This window comes from Giraffa tippelskirchi, chromosome 2, assembly GCF_054371585.1.
Source record: "Giraffa tippelskirchi isolate mGirTip1 chromosome 2, T2T-mGirTip1v1.2.pri, whole genome shotgun sequence".
Taxonomy (NCBI): domain Eukaryota; kingdom Metazoa; phylum Chordata; class Mammalia; order Artiodactyla; family Giraffidae; genus Giraffa; species Giraffa tippelskirchi.
Genome location: NC_137276.1, coordinates 144,442,467 through 144,460,488, shown reverse-complemented (window position 1 = coordinate 144,460,488; position 18,022 = coordinate 144,442,467). Strand labels below are relative to the sequence as shown.

The following is an 18,022-nucleotide window of genomic DNA, read 5'->3' as shown; positions in this document are numbered from 1 at the left end:
GAAATAGAACTGCCATATGACCCAGCAATCGCACTGTTGGGCATACACACTGAGGAAACCAGACTTGAAAGAGACGCGTGTACCCCAATGTTCATCGCAGCACAGTTTATAAGAGCCAGGACATGGAAGCAGCCTAGATGCCTATCAACAGATGAATGGATAAGGAAGCTGTGGTACATATACACAATGGAATATTACTCGGCCATTAAAAAGAATACATTTGAATCAGTTCTAATGAGGTGGATGAAACTGGAGCCCAATATACAGAGTGAAGTAAGTAAGAAAGAAAAACAATACAGTATACTAACACATATATATGGTATTTAGTCAATCGGTAAAGATAACCCTGTATGCGAGACATCAAAAGAGACACAGATAAATAGAACAGTATTATGGACTCTATGGGAGAGGGCGAGGGCAGGATGATATGGGAGAATGGCATGGAAGCATGTAAACTATTATATGTGAAATGAATCGCTAGTCCAGGTTCAATGCATGATACAGGGTGCCCGGGGCTGGTGCACCGGGATGACCCAGAGGGATGGGATGGGGAGGGAGGTGGAAGGGGGTTTCTGGAGGGGGAAAACATGTACACCCATGGTGGATTCATGTCAGTGTATGGCAAAACAAATACAATATTGTAAAGTTAAAAAATAGAAAATAAACTAATTTAAAAGAAAAAAAAAGAGAGAAGCTTCAGCTGTATGCAACAAATTATAAAAAATCCTCTTATCATTTTTATTCTGTTATAAATATTTTCTAATTTTCCTTATGATGGCTTCTTGCAGACACATTCATCATTTAAAAGTGGATATTTAATTTCTAAATACCTACAGTATTAATTAGTAAACATAATTTTTAAAATTGTCAAAAATAACGAGTAGATACTCTGTGACTGTGTGTAACTTACTAGAAGAGATAACTTACAGTCAGAAATCAAAATAAAATTTATTAGGCAACCAGAAAATGGTCTAGTCTATAAACAGATAATAAAATGCCAAATCATCAATTTCTTCTTTGTCTTGCTTCTTTGCAAATCTCTCTCACATCTTTGTTTTTATCTTAAAGAGATAAAATTCCTTGAATAAAAAGTTCTATACTTCTTTTTATCTCTAGTAATTGCCTTAGTACATAAAAAAGTGCAGATATTCTAATGTTTCTCTCTTCTTTGGTTGATTAATATAGGACCAGTTGATAAGTATAAACTTGACAAACTCAAAAATGTAAAAATTGTACAGCAGGAGCCAACACAATATTGCAAAGCAATTATTCTCCAATAAAAATAAATAAATAAATAAATTTTTAAAAATTAAAAAATATTACTCAAAATATTTTGGTATGCATACACACACCATTTGGGCTCATAACACACACAATCTTACAAGCTTCTGTAAGTAGGACATGGTCATAATCTTTAAAGTGAAATATATGGCAGAGAGTTAGCACTTGAAATTTGCTCAGTTTGTTCAACATTCTATCATGTATTCCTTTGTTTAGAAAAGTGTTCTTAAGTTAATGCTTGCTTTAAAACACACCTCCTAGACACTGTCTCCTTAACTGAAGACTCTTCATTTTGACAACTTACTTCTTTTTATGCCTCTTTAAGCTTGAAACTTTGGAATGTATTTTCAATCATATTGTGGAATCATATTGCTGTAGTGAGTACCTCATAGGCTCAAGTTCACAACCACTGAATAGCTACACCTTTTAGAACCTAGGTTAGGCCAACACCAAGCTGATACTTCCAATGACCTTATAATAATTGGTTCAGTCTTTAGTTTTATTAGCAACTCATTTTAGGGTACAGACTCAAGGCATTTGAGCAGGTTTACTCAAGAATACTTATCTATCCTCCACCAGGGCTTTCTGTAGTTTGGCATACCTAAAGTTCAGGATCTAGACTTTAGTTATTTTCCTTTACAAGGTCTTTAGGTCTTAAATCAACACAGACAGATGTGTCCACTCATGGTCTATGACTTCCTTTCTGGATCAAGTTATAGTTACCCTGAACTCTAGAATCTCCCAATTCCCTGCTCAGATGACCCCAGATTTGCTTCCAGTGATTCGGCAGCCCTCTTCTTAAGGTCCATCACCTCCAGGGAAGACTGTGCTTCCACTGTGTAATCATAGACCCAGGGAGTAAGTGAGGATCAGTTGTTTATGGCTGTTGTGGACTGTGCTCAAAAGTGCAGACTGCAGTGTTCACACACATATACATGAGGCACTTCGTGGTGGACAAAGTCAGGGTGGGCAGAGAAAGAAGAGTATGCCAAGGATCAGAGATCAGAGGCTGAGGAACTACTTCTTCCTCGGTCATCACATTTTGGCATAGGATTCTCAGGAGTCTGAAAACACTATATTCAAAACTTCCTGATAATTTTAGACATGTATCTGTCAAATCATGAGGAAAGAGCATTTTTATTTAAGAGTATTTTTTCAGTTTGAGTTACAACATTTAACTATTTAGTGTTCAACCCTATAACATAATGGTATCTATTTATACAATTGCTTCTTTGTGTTAGGGGAAAACCAGGCCATGACCTCATCTGTAAGCAAGTTACAGGCATTAGTCAGTTGAAATACACTAAATTTCAGATTTGACTAAAATACTGAAAATAAAGAAAATGGGGAAGGGGCAAACGTAGTAACAGTAAAAATTTTATATAAATGGTAAGGGATGAAAGAAAAATGAAAGGACATGAAGAGAAAGACCATATGTGCAGGAAAAGGTGAAAGAAGACAGACTAAAAAGGAGAGAAAAGTTAAGAAAATAGATGAAAGAAAGAAGAAAACATACAGAAAGGGAGATTAGAAGAGAAGGAGGAGCTATATATAGAAGTGACCTGCTGGGAATAGGAAGAACTAAGTCTGTACTTTTTCAACTCCTCAGTCAAGTACCATACCCCTCTAAGCTCCTCTCTCCTTGTACTGCAGAAGAATGGATTACACTACCTGGATTTAATGACCACTCTTGCTCTAAATGTAAGTGAATCTACAAGTACTTCTTTTCCATCAGTCCATCAGAGAAAGCCAGGGCCAGGCGCATCTCTAGAACCACCACTTTTAGGGACTATCCTTTCACCAAAGAGGCCTCTGATCTCACTGTGACCACTTGGATTGTCCAAAATCACCCCTGAATTTGTGGGAGTCTGCAAACCAATGACTGTCAATGGAGCAACCATTCCTAACCTGTGCTGTGCGGCCAGTACAGGAAGACGTGCCCTGAACTGAACCTCACTATTCTGCAATAATCCACATCCCAATCTGACTTTATTGTTTCAAAGACTAGGTCTCAGCAATATTAACACAAATTTCTTTTATTCAACTTTCATATATACACTTATATACATATGTGTGTGTGTGTGTGTGTGTATAGATATGTATGAGTAATAAGTTAGAAATTATCTTTAAACATGGAGCATGTATAAATTTTCTATTAAGAATTACCAATAAATAAAAATAAATGACAAGATACTAATTTAAAGAAAAACTGAAAATGACCTTGTGCATAAAGCTACAGTTTATGTTTTCCCTACTTTTGCCCACTTACCAGTACCACAGAAACACTACATTATTTAGACTTAAAATGTTCTTCACTGATATGAGAAAACTGGGTCAGAATAATTTCAGTGCTAAAACTATTGACAAGAGGCCGTCACAATGAGAATACTGATTAATACTTTGTTCTCTTTCAGAATTTTCTCCATTCAATTACAGTCACAGGGACAGAAGCTTCATGAAAAGAGAAGACAACTGAAAGCTCTCTTGAGACTAACATAAAAGCCAGAACTTTCATAAGGAAGCAGTAACAAACTTTATAAGCTAAGTGGCCTTGGCTTTGTTTCATGTTTTTATTTTTTTAACATTTATGAGACTTGAAGGCCACTGCTGTATCTTTACTTGTAGTTTCTATAGAAACATGTGCTTATTTAAAAAAAAAATAACCTTCTGTGTGAGACATTATAAGCTATGAAACAGAAAAGATCTACAATTCCTGATGCAAATAAATATGAGGTTTGCCAAAATTTTCATTCATTTCTGTAACACCTTATGTAAAAACTCAAACAGACACTTTAGCCACTGAATAGTATGAAGAAGGTGTAGAAAGAATGGAGAAGGAAATTGATTCATGACCCTAGTCACCATCCACAGCTATGTGAGCTCTAGATATTTCATTCTGAAATTTATAGTTACAGCATATGGGTACCAATGCTGTTCTTAATATTTTAATTACTCATTTTAAAAAGTCACCTAATTAGTTCCCCAAATGGTTTTAGATGTCAAAACATTCTCCTTAAAGAAATGTGGCGCTATCATTGAAATTAGAAGAGACAAACTTGTCCATCACCTCATCTTCCAAAATTACCTTGGAAATACAATTAGGAAACAGAATATAGGACAACATATTTAAAGCTATTGGCCTTCACATTAAGTGGACAATTAAAATATCATTTGACAAAGAAATAACAGACAAGCAAACCTATATTCAGTTTTTGTTTTTAAAATTTAGGAAACAATGGTCATGTTTAGAGTAGTTTGATTTTACCAGATTTTTCCTCTACTGCTTTTTAATCCATTCACTTATATTTGTTTGAATTGTAAACTTTGGATAGCTTGCTGCTGCTGCTGCTGCTAAGTCACTTCAGTCGTGTCCGACTCTGTGTGACCCCATAGACGGCAGCCCACCGGGCTCCCCTGTCCCTGGGATTCTCCAGGCAAGAACACTGGAGTGGGTTGCCATTTCCTTCTCCAGTGCATGAAAGTGAAGTCGCTCAGTCATGTCCGACTCAGAGACCCCATGGACTGAGGCCTGCCAGGCTCCTCCATCCATGGGATTTTCGAGGCAAAAGAGTACTGGACTGGGGTGTCATTGCCTTCTCCATTGGATAGCATAGAATCTAATTTTATACTCTTTTGTAAAAAGAATATATAAACTATTTTAAGTGAACACTAATATTAGTTTTGTCATGACAGTCAAATTATGGGTCTTTTTAAATCTCGTTAAGAAATATTACCCACTTGCAGTTGCCTAACTTTAAGAGTTTTCAAATCTGAAATGCTTAGAATCTTTGCAAAGGAAACTATGAAAAATAAGAATGACGTTTCATAGCATCGCTCTCTACTCTGAATGTAGTGGGAGTAGTAGTAGTAGGTAGCATGTGTGCTAGTGTGCTCAGTCACTTAGTTGTGTCAGACTCATCCTGACCACATGGAGCATAGCCCATGGGATTTTCTAGGCAAGAATACTGCAGTAGGTTGCCCTTTCCTACTCCAGGGGTTCTTTCCGACTCAGAGATCAAATCGGTTGTGACAGATGGAAAGCATTTTAGAACTAACTCATTTTATCTAACAACAACCAAAACAAATCTTGTGAAAGAGCCTAAGAGTAGGGAAAAAGAGTCCAGAAATCTGTTGCTAGAGTGTCAGGTTTGAATCCTAATTCCATTGCTTGATATATGTGTGATGTTGGCCAAGTTACTTGACCACTTTGTACTTCGGTTTTATCCTTAATGAAAGTAGTAATACTTCAGTGAAGTGCTAGTTATAAGGACATAGATTAAATTAAATAAATATGTTTAAAGGATTTAGAGCAAAACAATGTCTACCACAAATGTTACATCAGTATTTGTTAAACATAACTGCTTGATACCACCCTGCCTCTATCACTTCTCTCTACATTAGGGGCCGTCTTAGTCATTATGATTTGTCCCACTAAATCAGCAGGTTAATTATCCAGAAGATTGTTCAAATATGTAGTCAGTAAAACAGATCAAAAAAACTGTGCATGTAAAATATTATATGATAATTTAAAACCTGCACATGTATGTTTGTTGGCCAATATTTTGATGTAAAGCCAAGGTCTTTTCTCTGAATACTGACCTGTTGAACAAAGTTCTATTATTTCTTTCTTGTGTCATATATTATGTACCTTTCATGTTGCCTTTGATTTAAAGTGGAATTATTAAAGACATTTTTGAAGTATGCTGAGCATGGAATGCATTTAGATGACTACAGTTTCCCCCAATTTTGAGAGTTTCCTGGACCATTCCACACCAATTCATTATTAGCAATGTACTTTTTAGAATGACATAACTACAAGTTTCTAAGAAATAATTTTTATACTCATAATTCATAATTTTATGTAACAAAGTACCTAGTTATTAAAAACAAATGCAAAGGGCATATATAGGTCTAAGAATAGAGCTGACTCCAGGCAAGCATACCATTGAAAAAGAGAACAGGGTGTGCAAAAATTCAGGAAGGACCTCCCTACAATGAGCTTCAAGCATCCTTGAGCATTAATCATTATGTTTTAAGGGAATGCAAACTGTCAGTTAATCCCACAGATTGGTTAACTGGAAGTCAGTTAAGACAAATTCTATATACTGACTTTACTTGATAGTTTATATGTCTGTGTACATGTGTGCTCAGTTGTTCAGTCATGTCCAACTCTTGCGACCCCATAGACTGTAGCCCACCAAACTCCTCTTTTCATGGGATTTTCCTGGCACAAATACAGGAATAGATTGTCATATATGTCTGAGTCCCAATCTAAACCATGGCTGCTGTGAGGAAAGGAGGATATTTTTAAAATTCATCTTTGCATGTCTAACATAGTGCTGGATTACTGCAAATACTTAATAACTTCTGGCTAAATTAATGAACATGTTAGAATGGGCCAATATCTGAATAAATCACCACTAGAGTTGCTGTATATTCTTAACTCACATGCTGCCAAATTTACAATTTAGTTTACCATTAAGCCTATTGTAAGTAGTATCATTGAAATTATCAAAAACTTCATTATAAAAAAAAATGCCTCATAACAGGCATGATCACAAGACCATTTCTGAAAACAGCATTAGAGTTGAAATATAGTGCATATGTGATGTATTTTGATCCAGTGATTGTAGGCATTCAGAATAAATGTCCTAATTTAGAAATCCAAGCAAGGACAATCGCTAGGAGAAATCTGTCCTCCTCGCAGTCATTTCAGAATATTAGGCAATTTGAAATATGATCTTTTGAATTATCCATTTGAGTCTTAACAGTTTATCCATTCTTTGTTTTTTCAATATCTGTCTCATATTTCAATTTCTTGTGTTTACTCCTCAGGCTCTTGGAAGCATACAGCAACTTTAATAGCACTCCCTCTGTGACAGGCATTTCATATACTGTACAATCAAAGCTTTTCAAGTCTGCTCTATAACTGTTGATTTGTTGATTGGGGTTTAACCTTCCCTTCTAAAAGAAGGCTTCCAAGAAGCAAAATTCTTTGTAGAGTCACAGTTTATGAGAGTGTTACATTCCCTACTTCATGCTGTTTATCAGGTGGATGGGATGGCAATATTCAAAGATGACCAGAAAAGATAAACACAGGTTAATATAGAATCATAGTTCAAATTCTTGAACAGGGCAAAGATGAACAGCTAGTCAATATTATAAAAACTAAAGTACACTTATCCCTCAGTATCTGCTGACATACTCACCCATGGATCCCTAAATGCACAGATGTTCAAGCCCCTTATATAAAATGACACAGAAGAGATTGACTCTCCATATCCACAGGTTCTGCATGTGGATACAGAGGGCCAAATGTAGAATAGCTAAATCAAGGCCATTCCGTCAAATCAGTATCCCTCCAAATGTGGTTCAGAGACCTGAAAGTGACACTGAGACTAATCTATTTTCATAATGATAGTAACATTATATGCCTTTTTCACTTTCATTTTCATGCTACATTCACAAGTGTATAGGGTATACAAAGTTCATTAATAGAGCTTCAGATTCCACACTGGAACTAACCTTCAGGAAACTAATACCTGCCATTTCAGTATAAAAGAAAAAATGTGTGTCATTCAGTTCAGTTCAGTTCAGTTGCTCAGTCGTGTCCGACTCTTTGCAACCCCATGAATCGCAGCACACCAGGCCTCCCTGTCCATCACCAACTCCCGGAGTTTACCCCAACTCATGTCCATTGAATCGGTGATGTCATCCAGCCATCTCATCCTCTGTCTTCCCCTTCTCCTCCTGCCCCCAATCCTTCCTAGCATCAGGGTCTTTTCCAATGAGTCAACTCTTCACATGAGGTGGCCAAAGTAGTGGAGTTTGAGCTTCAACATCAGTCCTTCCAATGAACACCCAGGACTGATCTCCTTTAGGATGGACTGGTTGGATCTCCTTGCAGTCCAAGGGACTCTCAATCAAGAGTCTTCTCCAACACCACAGTTCAAAAGCATCAATTCTTCAGCACTCAGCTTTCTTCACAGTCCAACTCTCACATCCATACATGACTACTGGAAAAACCACAGCCTTGACTAGACAGACCTTTGTTGGCAAAGTAATGTCTCTGCTTTTAAATATGCTATCTAGGTGGGTCATAACTTTCCTTCCAAGGAGTAAGTGTCTTTTAATTTCATGGCTGCAACCACCATCTGCAGTGATTTTGGAGCCCCCAAAAATAAAGTCTGACACTGTTTCCACTGTTTCCCCATCCATTTCCCATTAAGTGATGGGACCAGATGCCATGATCTTAGTTTTCTGAATGTTGAGCTTTAAGCCAACTTTTTCACTCTGCTCTTTCACATTCATCAAGAGGCTTTGTAGTTCCTTTTCACTTTCTGCCACAAGGGTGGTGTCATCTGCATATCTGACATTATTGTTATTTCTCCCGGCAATCTTGATTCCAGCTTGTGCTTCTTCCAGCCCAGCGTTTCTCATGATGTACTCTGCATATAAGTTAAATAAGCAGGGTGACAATATACAGCCTTGACGTACTCCTTTTCCTATTTGGAACCAGCCTGTTGTTCCATGTCCAGTTCTAACTGTTGCTTCCTGACCTGCATACAGGTTTCTCAAGAGACAGTTCAGGTGGTCTGGTATTCCCATCTCTTGAAGAATTTTCCACAGTTTATTGTGATCCACACAGTCAAAGGCTTTGGCATAGTCAGTAAGGAGAAATAGATGCTTTTCTAGAACCGTCTTGCTTTTTCAGTGATCCAACGGATGTTGGCAATTTGATCTCTGGTTCCTCTACCTTTTCTAAAACCAGCTTGAACATCTGGCATTTCACAGTTCACGTATTGCTGAAGCCTATGACCATTTATTATTCACGTATTTCTAGCAAAACATGTTACAACAGAATGCAGAAACAGATATGAGACTTGAGCTATCTGTTATAGTCACATTAAAAAGACTGACAAAATATAAAATAGTGCACTCTTCTCATTTGTGTTTTCTTCTTTTGGGAAATATAATTACCTTTTATAAAAATAAGTTATTTATATTCACTTAAACATATTGATATTTTTAAAGAATTAATAAATACTATATATTTTTCTTCCGTTTTCACTTCTAACATGGTAAATATTAATATCTGCACGTATTATTGCACTCAATATCTCAGCAAATTTGGAAAATGCAGTAGTGGCCACAGGACTGGAAAAGGTCAGTTTTCATTATGATCCCAAAGAAGGGCAATGCCAAAGAATGTTCAAACTACTGCACAATTGCACTAATTTCACATGCTAGTAATGTAAAGCTCAAAATCCTTCAAACCTGGCTTCAGCAATATGTTAACTGAGAAATTCCAGATGTACAAGCTGGATTTAGAAAAGGCAAAGGAACCAGAGATCAAATTGCCAACATCCATTGGGTCACAGAAAAAACAAGGGAATTCAGATAACATCTGCTTCTGCTTCCCAGATTATGTTAAAGCCTTTGACTGTGTGAATCACAACAAACTGGAAAATTCTTCAAAATATGGGAATACCAAACCACCTTATCTGTCTCCTGAGAAACCTGTATGCAGGTCAAGAAGCAAGAGTTAGAACCTGACATGGAACAACAGCCTGGTTCCAAATTGGGAAAGGAGTATATTGTCATCCTGCTCATTTAACTCATGCAGAGTGCATCACGTGAAATGCCAGGCTGGATGAAGCACAAGCTGGAATAAAAGTTGCTGGGAGAAATATCAACAACCTCACATATGCAGATGATACCATCCTAATAAGAGAAAGTGAAGAAGAGCTAAGAACCTCTTGATGATTGTGAAAAAAGAGTAGAAAAGCTGACTTAAAACTCAACAATAAAATATCTAAGATCATGGCATCTGGTCACATTCAATTCAGTTCAGTCTCGCAGTCGTGTCCAACTATTTGCGACCCCATGAACCACAGATGCCAGGCCTCCCTGTCCATCACCAGCTGCTGGAGTTTACCCAAACTCATGTCCATTGAGTCAGTGAGGCCATCCATCCATCTCATTCTCTGTTGTCCCCTTCTCCTCCTGCCTTCCATCATTCCCAGCATCAGGGTCTTTTCAAATGAGTCAGCTCTTCGCATCAGGTGGCCAAAGTATTGGAGTTTCAGCTTCAACATCAGTCCTTCAAATTACTTCATGGCAAACAGAAGGGAAAAAAAGTGGAAGTAATGACAGCTTTTATTTTCTTGGGCTCCAAAATCACTGCAGACAGTGACTGCAGCCATGAAATTAAAAGACATTTGCTTCTTGGAAGAAAACCTCTGACAAACCTAGACAGCATATTAAAAAGCAGAGACATCACTTTGCTGACCAAGCAGTCACGTACGGATGTGATTGTTGGACCATAAATAGTGCTGAAGAATTGATGCTTTCGATTTGTGGTGCTGGAGAATATTTTTGAGAGCTCCTTGGACAATAAGGAGATAAAAACAGTCAATCCTTAAGGAAATCAACCCTGAATATTCATTGGTAGCATTGATGCTGAAGCTGAAGCTCCAATACTTTGGTCACCTGATGGAAAGAGCCAATTCATTGGAAAAGACCCTAATGCTGGGAAAGATTGAGGTCAGGAGGAGAAGGGATAACAGAAGATGAGATGTTTGAATGCAATTACCAACTCAAAGGACATGAGTTTGAGCAAATTCCTGGAAATAGTGAAGGTCAGGGAAGCCTGGTGTGCTGCAGTCCATGGGGTTGCAAAGAGTCAGACATGACTTGATGACTCAACAACAACTCACATAAACAAAAAGCTCTTTTCTTTGGAGTGTTCAGTACTAATAAATGCAAATAGGTCTTTAGAACAAAATATTTAAAACCTTTACTCTAAGATCTGAAAATAATCATACTATATATTTTTATCTGACAGTCTTCTTTTCCTAAAATAACTTACAAAGAAAACAAATGAGCTTGAAAGAACACTGAAAAACCCCTTTCTATCCTGTTGGAATTGGTCCATTTTGAAACAGAAAAGGTAAAATCTCATTTCTAAGTGACATTAATTTGTTGTGTAGCTACAGTATGAAACAGATTCTATCAGACACTACAGAAAAACAGTCCAGTTTTTGCATAGTTATGCATAACTATTCGTTTTCTAAAGTCAAAAGATTTTAATTGACTTTTGAATTGCAATTATCTATTAACATAACAATGACAGTTACTAAGTTCCCAACAAAAAATGAATATGACAAAACAATCTCTAATTTAAGTAATGTAAGTTTTTTTTCAACTTAGTACAGTAGAATAAAACATAATCAACATGTAAACTATGAGCTATTTTGCTCCAAAATATGTATGTATGCATTGCATCTGTATTGCATCTGCACAAATAATTATTTTTATCCCGTACAATTACCTTAAAGTCTCTCTTTCTCACACACACACACATTCATGGTTCTGTATATCAGTTTAAGATTCAGGATTGATATCAAAGTCATCTAACTTAAAAGGAATTAATAGGAGTTTCCAAATATCTATGCTACTTGATTTTCATTTGCTGGGTTACCAAGAGATATTGAAACAATTGTGCAAAAATCTCTGCTATATAAAAGCTGTAATACCCCTTTATCTCATTATAATTTAAATGTTAAATGCTCCATTATAGAGGTAAATTGGGTTTAAAATAGAATTTTTCAAGCAGAAGAGCAAAAAATGTAAGGTCAAACAGAGTGAGGAACCAGGGCTTCAAACTGTGGTATAAAACTTGTTAGGGCTGGATTGATCTATTGATATACTAAGAAAGTCAGACCCTCTGACATGCCCTATAGAGAGTAAATATACTGAACTGGAACAAAAATTATATGAAACAGCTGTTAAGTGACAGAAGAAATGTGAATTGGACCATCAGCTTGTCATAAATATTGCACTCTTAATCAGAAAGCATCTGTCTTTTCATTTTCTTTTCAGTAATCTCTGCATTGTATTTAATCTGTGCAAAATGCTTCTTCTAACAGGTGCAACAATGTTTACAAAGTGAAAACCTTATTTAAATGAAGTTTACAACTAGAGACGTTTCAATTAACAAGGCGATATCTTATGAGGTGGAATAATTCTAACATTTGGCAAAGCCACAGATTGCTTCTCATTTGTGAAATTTAACTATTGTAAAATTAGAGTATAGATGCCAAGAAAAGCTGAAAGATGAGAGGTATTTCAAGCAATCTATGCAATATATGAACATCCAGAGAAACTACAGGAAAAACTTACTCGTGGGAATGTGGATAGTATGAAATATTGGGAGTATTTATTATAAAATGTCACATTTTATAAAAAAAAAAATGTTAGAACTAATAATGTTCAATATCTTCCCCAAAAGTGGTGTCTACAGCACTAGTCTACTTTCCTACAGGTAGTTTTTCTCTTATTATCACTACTTACTTGTGGAAATTGAATATAATAGATTCATAGTCAATCTTGCTGGATTAAAAATCCTGTCAGAAATTCTGAGACTTGCATTATAATCATCTAAATAAACTATAAAAAAATAATTTCTTTAAAAACATAAGTACACTGTTAGCTTACTTAGAATGCATATAAAATTTTTAAAGTGAAAGGAAATGTAGCTTTAACTTCTTTTATTCAAAATGCAAAGATACTGAGCGCAAAGATAATGAACTCAGTTTCTACAGCCTCCAGGCAGGTAATAGAGGTGATAGGAGTCTGGTGAAACATGTGGCCCTTTAGGATGATGGATCATTCATTTCCTAAGTTTTGCTACAAAGAGGTGTTGAAGAAATATTCTCAATATTGTAATTGTAATGCACAATTTAGCCAATTGTTTCCATGGAAAAAGTAATCCGTTGCTTCCAGAAATTCAAGTTTTCAATAAAGCTCAGAACAAACAAAACATATCTGTGGACTGGATGTATCCCTTGGGCTACAAATTTGCAAACTTTAATGTAATAGTTGAGGATTATTGTAATAGTTGAAGATTACTGTCAAAGAGATCTAAGATAAACTTCGATCTTGGCCATTTATTAGCTTTATGATTTTGGAGAAGCTACTTGATTTTAAGCTCCATTTCATCCTCAGCTCCACCCCCCAAAAAAAGCCAGTAATAAAAGATGACTCATAGGGATATTGTAAATAATAAATGAGATGAAGTAATATACCTCAGTTACTAAGTTGCATCCAACTCTTTGCAATCTCATGGACAGTAGCCTGCCAAGCTCCTTTGTCCATGGAATTTTCCAAGCAAAAATAGTATAGTGGATTGCCATTTCCTTCTGCAACGTAATTTAAAATATTTCCTAATATAAAACTATTTAGCAAAGCAAGTATTCAATAAGCAGTAGATATTACATATATTACACATATAGTATATTAATCAATACATAAACATAATATATGTTTTACCTTAATTGCATGGGAAAAGCTCTAATTTCCTTATCTGCTTTTATTAATTGACATAGGATAAATATTCTTTAAAGCATGGATAAAGCCTTTCAATGTTTATAATTCCTCTTAATAACTGCATACAAATATTTATTATAGGTTAACACAGAAAGCAAAGGCTATTATCTGTTCTGTGGACAGTTCACCATACAAAATTGTCTCATCTCAAGCTTTCACATTTTGTAAGGGACAAATCCATTAATTTTTTTTCCACACTAAAGCAATATAAACAAGGTCATTAGTTGTCAAACACAGAAGATTCTCTTTTTTTTTTTTTTTGGCCCAGAAACAAGCTGGGCCAGGGCCAGGGCCAGGGCCTAGGGTGGGAGTGGCAGCTGTGCCTGGCCCCCAGAAGATTCTCTTTTAATTACCTTTTTTGGAGACAAATACAGTAGAAAATATTTTGATGATGGGAGTTAGACATCCTGTGTATAATCTGAAAAACTGATTAGCTCATTCAAACTAAGCCAGTTCTAGGGGATAAATGTTAGCCTGAGGTTTTTGTTCTTTAGTCACTAAGTTCTGTCGGACTCACTTGCCACCCCATGTAGCCCGTGAGTTATCCTGGGGAGTTTCACATTATAATGGTACCTTCAGAGAACTTGGGCTCCCCTGGTGGCTCGAATGGTGAAGAATCTGCCTGTAATGCGGGAGACTCAAGTTCGATCTCTGGGGTGGGAAGATCCCCTGGAGAAGGGAACAGCTACCCACTCCAATATCTTGCCTGGAGAACTCCATGGACAGAGGAGCCTGATGGGCTACAGTCCATGGGGTTGCAAAGAGTCAGACACGACTGAGAGACTAACACCCAACCTCAGAGAACTTCACCGGGACCTGTTTCCAAATTTCCTCCCATTACCCCCTCAGGTTTTCCAACTCATCATAACCCACCTAGTCAGCCTGAGAAGTATGCTTTTCTTAATGATTAGCAAACTCCTCCCTCCCACTAATGTCTTATCAAAAAAGTTTTGAAACTCCCCCACTAATGCGTAAGTCAGATAATAATAATTCTGATGGTAGCTATGGGTGATGAAGCCTTACTATATACTTAATGTTAGCCAAGTCCCTTACATGCATGGTAAGCATTTAATCTTTACCATGGCTCTATAGAAGCTTCCCTGGTGGCTCAGCAGTAAAGAATCTGCCTGTCAAGCAGGAGATGCGAGTTCCATGTTTGAGTCAAAAAGATCCCTTGGAGAAGGAAATGGCAACCCATTCCAGTACTCCTGCCTGGAGAAGCCCATGGACAGAGGAGCCTGGTGGGCTACAGTTCCTGGGGTTTCAAGAGAGTTGGACACAACTTTGCGACTAAACAGCAACAATGGTGCTATAGATTCTGTATATATACCAAGGTTCCCTCATCTATAAAAAATAGTTCTTAAAGAAGTAAAATCATGTCTAGAACTTGAATCCAAAGTCAAAGCGAAAGTCACTCAGTTGTATCTGTTTCTTTGTGGCCCCAAGCACTATACAGTCCATGGAATTCTCCAGGCCAGAATACTGGAGTGGGTAGCCTTTCTCTTCTCCAGAGGATATTCTCAACCCAGGGATTGAGCCACAGTCTTCTGCATTGCAGGCGGATTCTTTACCAACTGGGCTATCAGGGAAGCCCCCAAAGACAAGTACAGCCTCATTACTAAGGCTATACTATATTGCCTCTCTAAATTCTTGGCTTAAACTCAACCAGCATGAATTAAACATACATTGAGTAAAAGTTTTCTTTCAATGTGTTAACATGGCAGGAGCTGGATGGGATGGGATGGGATGGAGAGTGATAAAAAGATGTTAAAATGTGTCAACGAGGAAAATTAAAAATGAGTTATTTTCCTAATACATCAATTTCATTAAAGTATATATAGTGGGCTTGGTATGAGAGAAGATACCTCTATACATGTACCCCATTTTCAAATAGCAATAGCATATGAAAATTTAATTTTAAACAGCATAAATCACAGTGATTGCTTTTCCACTACCCAAGAATTTATATACAATAGGAATCACCCAGAATCTCTCCCTCTAAGAATATAAGTTGTTAGTGATCATTTGTTCAGTGTCTACTGGTGGCTCAGATGGTAAAGAATCCACTTGAAATGCAGGAGACCAGGGTTCTATCCCTGGGTTGGAAAAGTCCCCTGGAGAAGGGAACAGCTGTTCACTCCAGTATTCTTGCCTGGGGAATCCCATGGACAGAGGAGCCTGATAGGCTACAGTCCGTGGAGTTGCAAAGAGTCAGACACAAATGAGTGACTAATACACACAGAGACACACACTGAGGAAATGAAGGTGGAGGGTAGAGGTCTGCAGAAAAACACAAAGATCACTTTAGTGAAAAACTATCAGATGTTAAGAGATTGCATATCTGATACTGAGCCTATAAAAATACAATTTAGATACAACTTTTTAGGAACATCTGCAACTGAAAAACAAACAAGGCTTCATTTTCCAGCCACTGTTTTGTTGATGAAATAATTACTTCAAGAAGGTCACTCCAGAGGCTTTCAAAATACCTCCCAGCAAAGAAGGGATAATCTTGTAAAAGAAGGAAAAATCTTTCAGTAGGTTTGGATCTTCAAAGCAACAGTTTCCTGTGACATAACTCTGAGAAAGATAAAAAGGCTTAAGGTCCAACAGAAGAATGAACACAGTTAAGGTGAATCAGGCCTCTGTGATATCCTTTGGGAGAAAACTTCATGTCCTCATAAGAAAAACGTAGCATCTTTTTAGGCAAGGAAACTATTGACAAACTTTGGAAAGCTACTCCACAAGACTCACATTAACATACAGCAGGTGAAATGCACTTTCCCTTGGGCAAGGAGAGGAGAATCTATTGCACATGTCATCTGTTTCTGTGAATACTGAAGATTACAATTATGTTTTGATGTTAATCCAACAACTGCACATTTCTTGTTGAGAAGCAAGCTGCGAAAATGTGAGTGACAGTATAAATCTTTTTAAATTGAATTCAGCACTATTGAAAAGAGCTGATGTTTTCGAATATTCTTACAAAGCCTCTGAACAACAAGAATAATTTTCTAAATGAAGCCACTTTTTAGAGTAACCTACTTGGTAAGCAAGATGGATAGCCAAGATAAAATAAAATCCTGCATGTCTGCTATATATGATGTGTGTGTTTTGCATTTCTGTAAGTACTCACCTCTAATGTTTTGATGTCCTCATAAGTAAACCTCACGGTGGGAACTCCAAGATGGTTGATGAAGTAATCAGCATCATCCTGCATCTGCTCAGAACTGATATTGGTTTCTGGGCACTGACCTCTTCTGGGACAATAGAACTTATTTTTCTGAAAAACATAATTTAAATTGTTAGCACACACTATACTTCTTCAGTTCAGTTCAGTTCAGTCGCTCAGTTGTGTCCAACTCTTTGCGACCCCATGAACCGCAGCACTCCAGGACTCCCTGTCCATCACCAACTCCCGGAGTCCACCCAAACCCAAGTCCATTGAGTCGGTGATGCCATCCAACCATCTCATCCTCTGTCGTCCCCTTCTTCTCCTGCCCTCAATCTTTCCCAGCATCAGGGTGTTTTCCAATGAGTCAGCTCTTTGCATCAGGTGGCCAAAGTATTGGAGTTTCAGCTTCAACATCAGTCCTTCCAATGAGCACCCAGGACTGATCTTTAGGATGGACTGGTTGGATCTCCTTGCAGTCCAAGGAGTCCTATACTTCTTAGGTCATTCCTGCTACTGCTGCTAAGTTGCTTCAGTCGTGTCTGACTCTGTGCAACCCCATAGACAGCAGCCCACCAGGCTCCCCCATCCCTGGGATTCTCCAGGCAAGCACTGGAGTGGGTTGCCATTTCCTTCTCCAATGCATGAAAGTGAAAAGTGAAAGTGAAGTCGCTCAGTTGTGTCTGCCTCCTAGCGACCCCATGGACTGCAGCCTACCAGGCTCCTCCAGTCATGGGATTTTCCAGGCAAGAGTACTGGAGTAGGGTGCCATTGCCTTCTCCAGGTCACTTCTAAACCAATGCTATTCGAAACATGGGCCAGGATGAGCAGTATCAATAACACCCAGGAACTTATTTGAAATATGAACTACAAATGCTTAGACTACACCAATACCCTCCCAAATGGGGACCTTTGAGAATGAAGTCCAGAAATCTTTGTACCAACATTCTTCTATGAGGCTCATGCTCACTGGAGAGTGACTTTAGCACTGGCTTAGATCAAGCTTTGCCTGTTGTTGTTGCTGCAAAAGCATTTTTATTATGCTGTTGCTCCTAAGTCATTTCAGTCATGTCCAACTCTTTAAGACCCCATGGCCTATCCTGCCAGGCTCCTCTGTCCAAGGGATTCTCCAGGCAAGAATACTGAAGTGGGTTGCCATGCCCTCCTCCAAGGGATCTT

General features: G+C 37.6%; 1 protein-coding gene across 3 annotated transcripts in view; it reads right to left on the bottom strand.

The window, feature by feature from the left end:
* NAALADL2 (N-acetylated alpha-linked acidic dipeptidase like 2) overlaps nucleotides 1-18,022 on the bottom strand; it is a 1,599,429-nt gene that overhangs the window by 286,861 nt on the left and 1,294,546 nt on the right. For all 3 annotated transcript variants that reach the window (XM_081570965.1, XM_081570964.1, XM_081570966.1), the window contains one exon: nucleotides 16,808-16,954. In XM_081570965.1, the coding sequence (XP_081427091.1) occupies nucleotides 16,808-16,954 (147 nt within the window). The remainder of the gene's footprint in view (nucleotides 1-16,807; nucleotides 16,955-18,022) is intronic.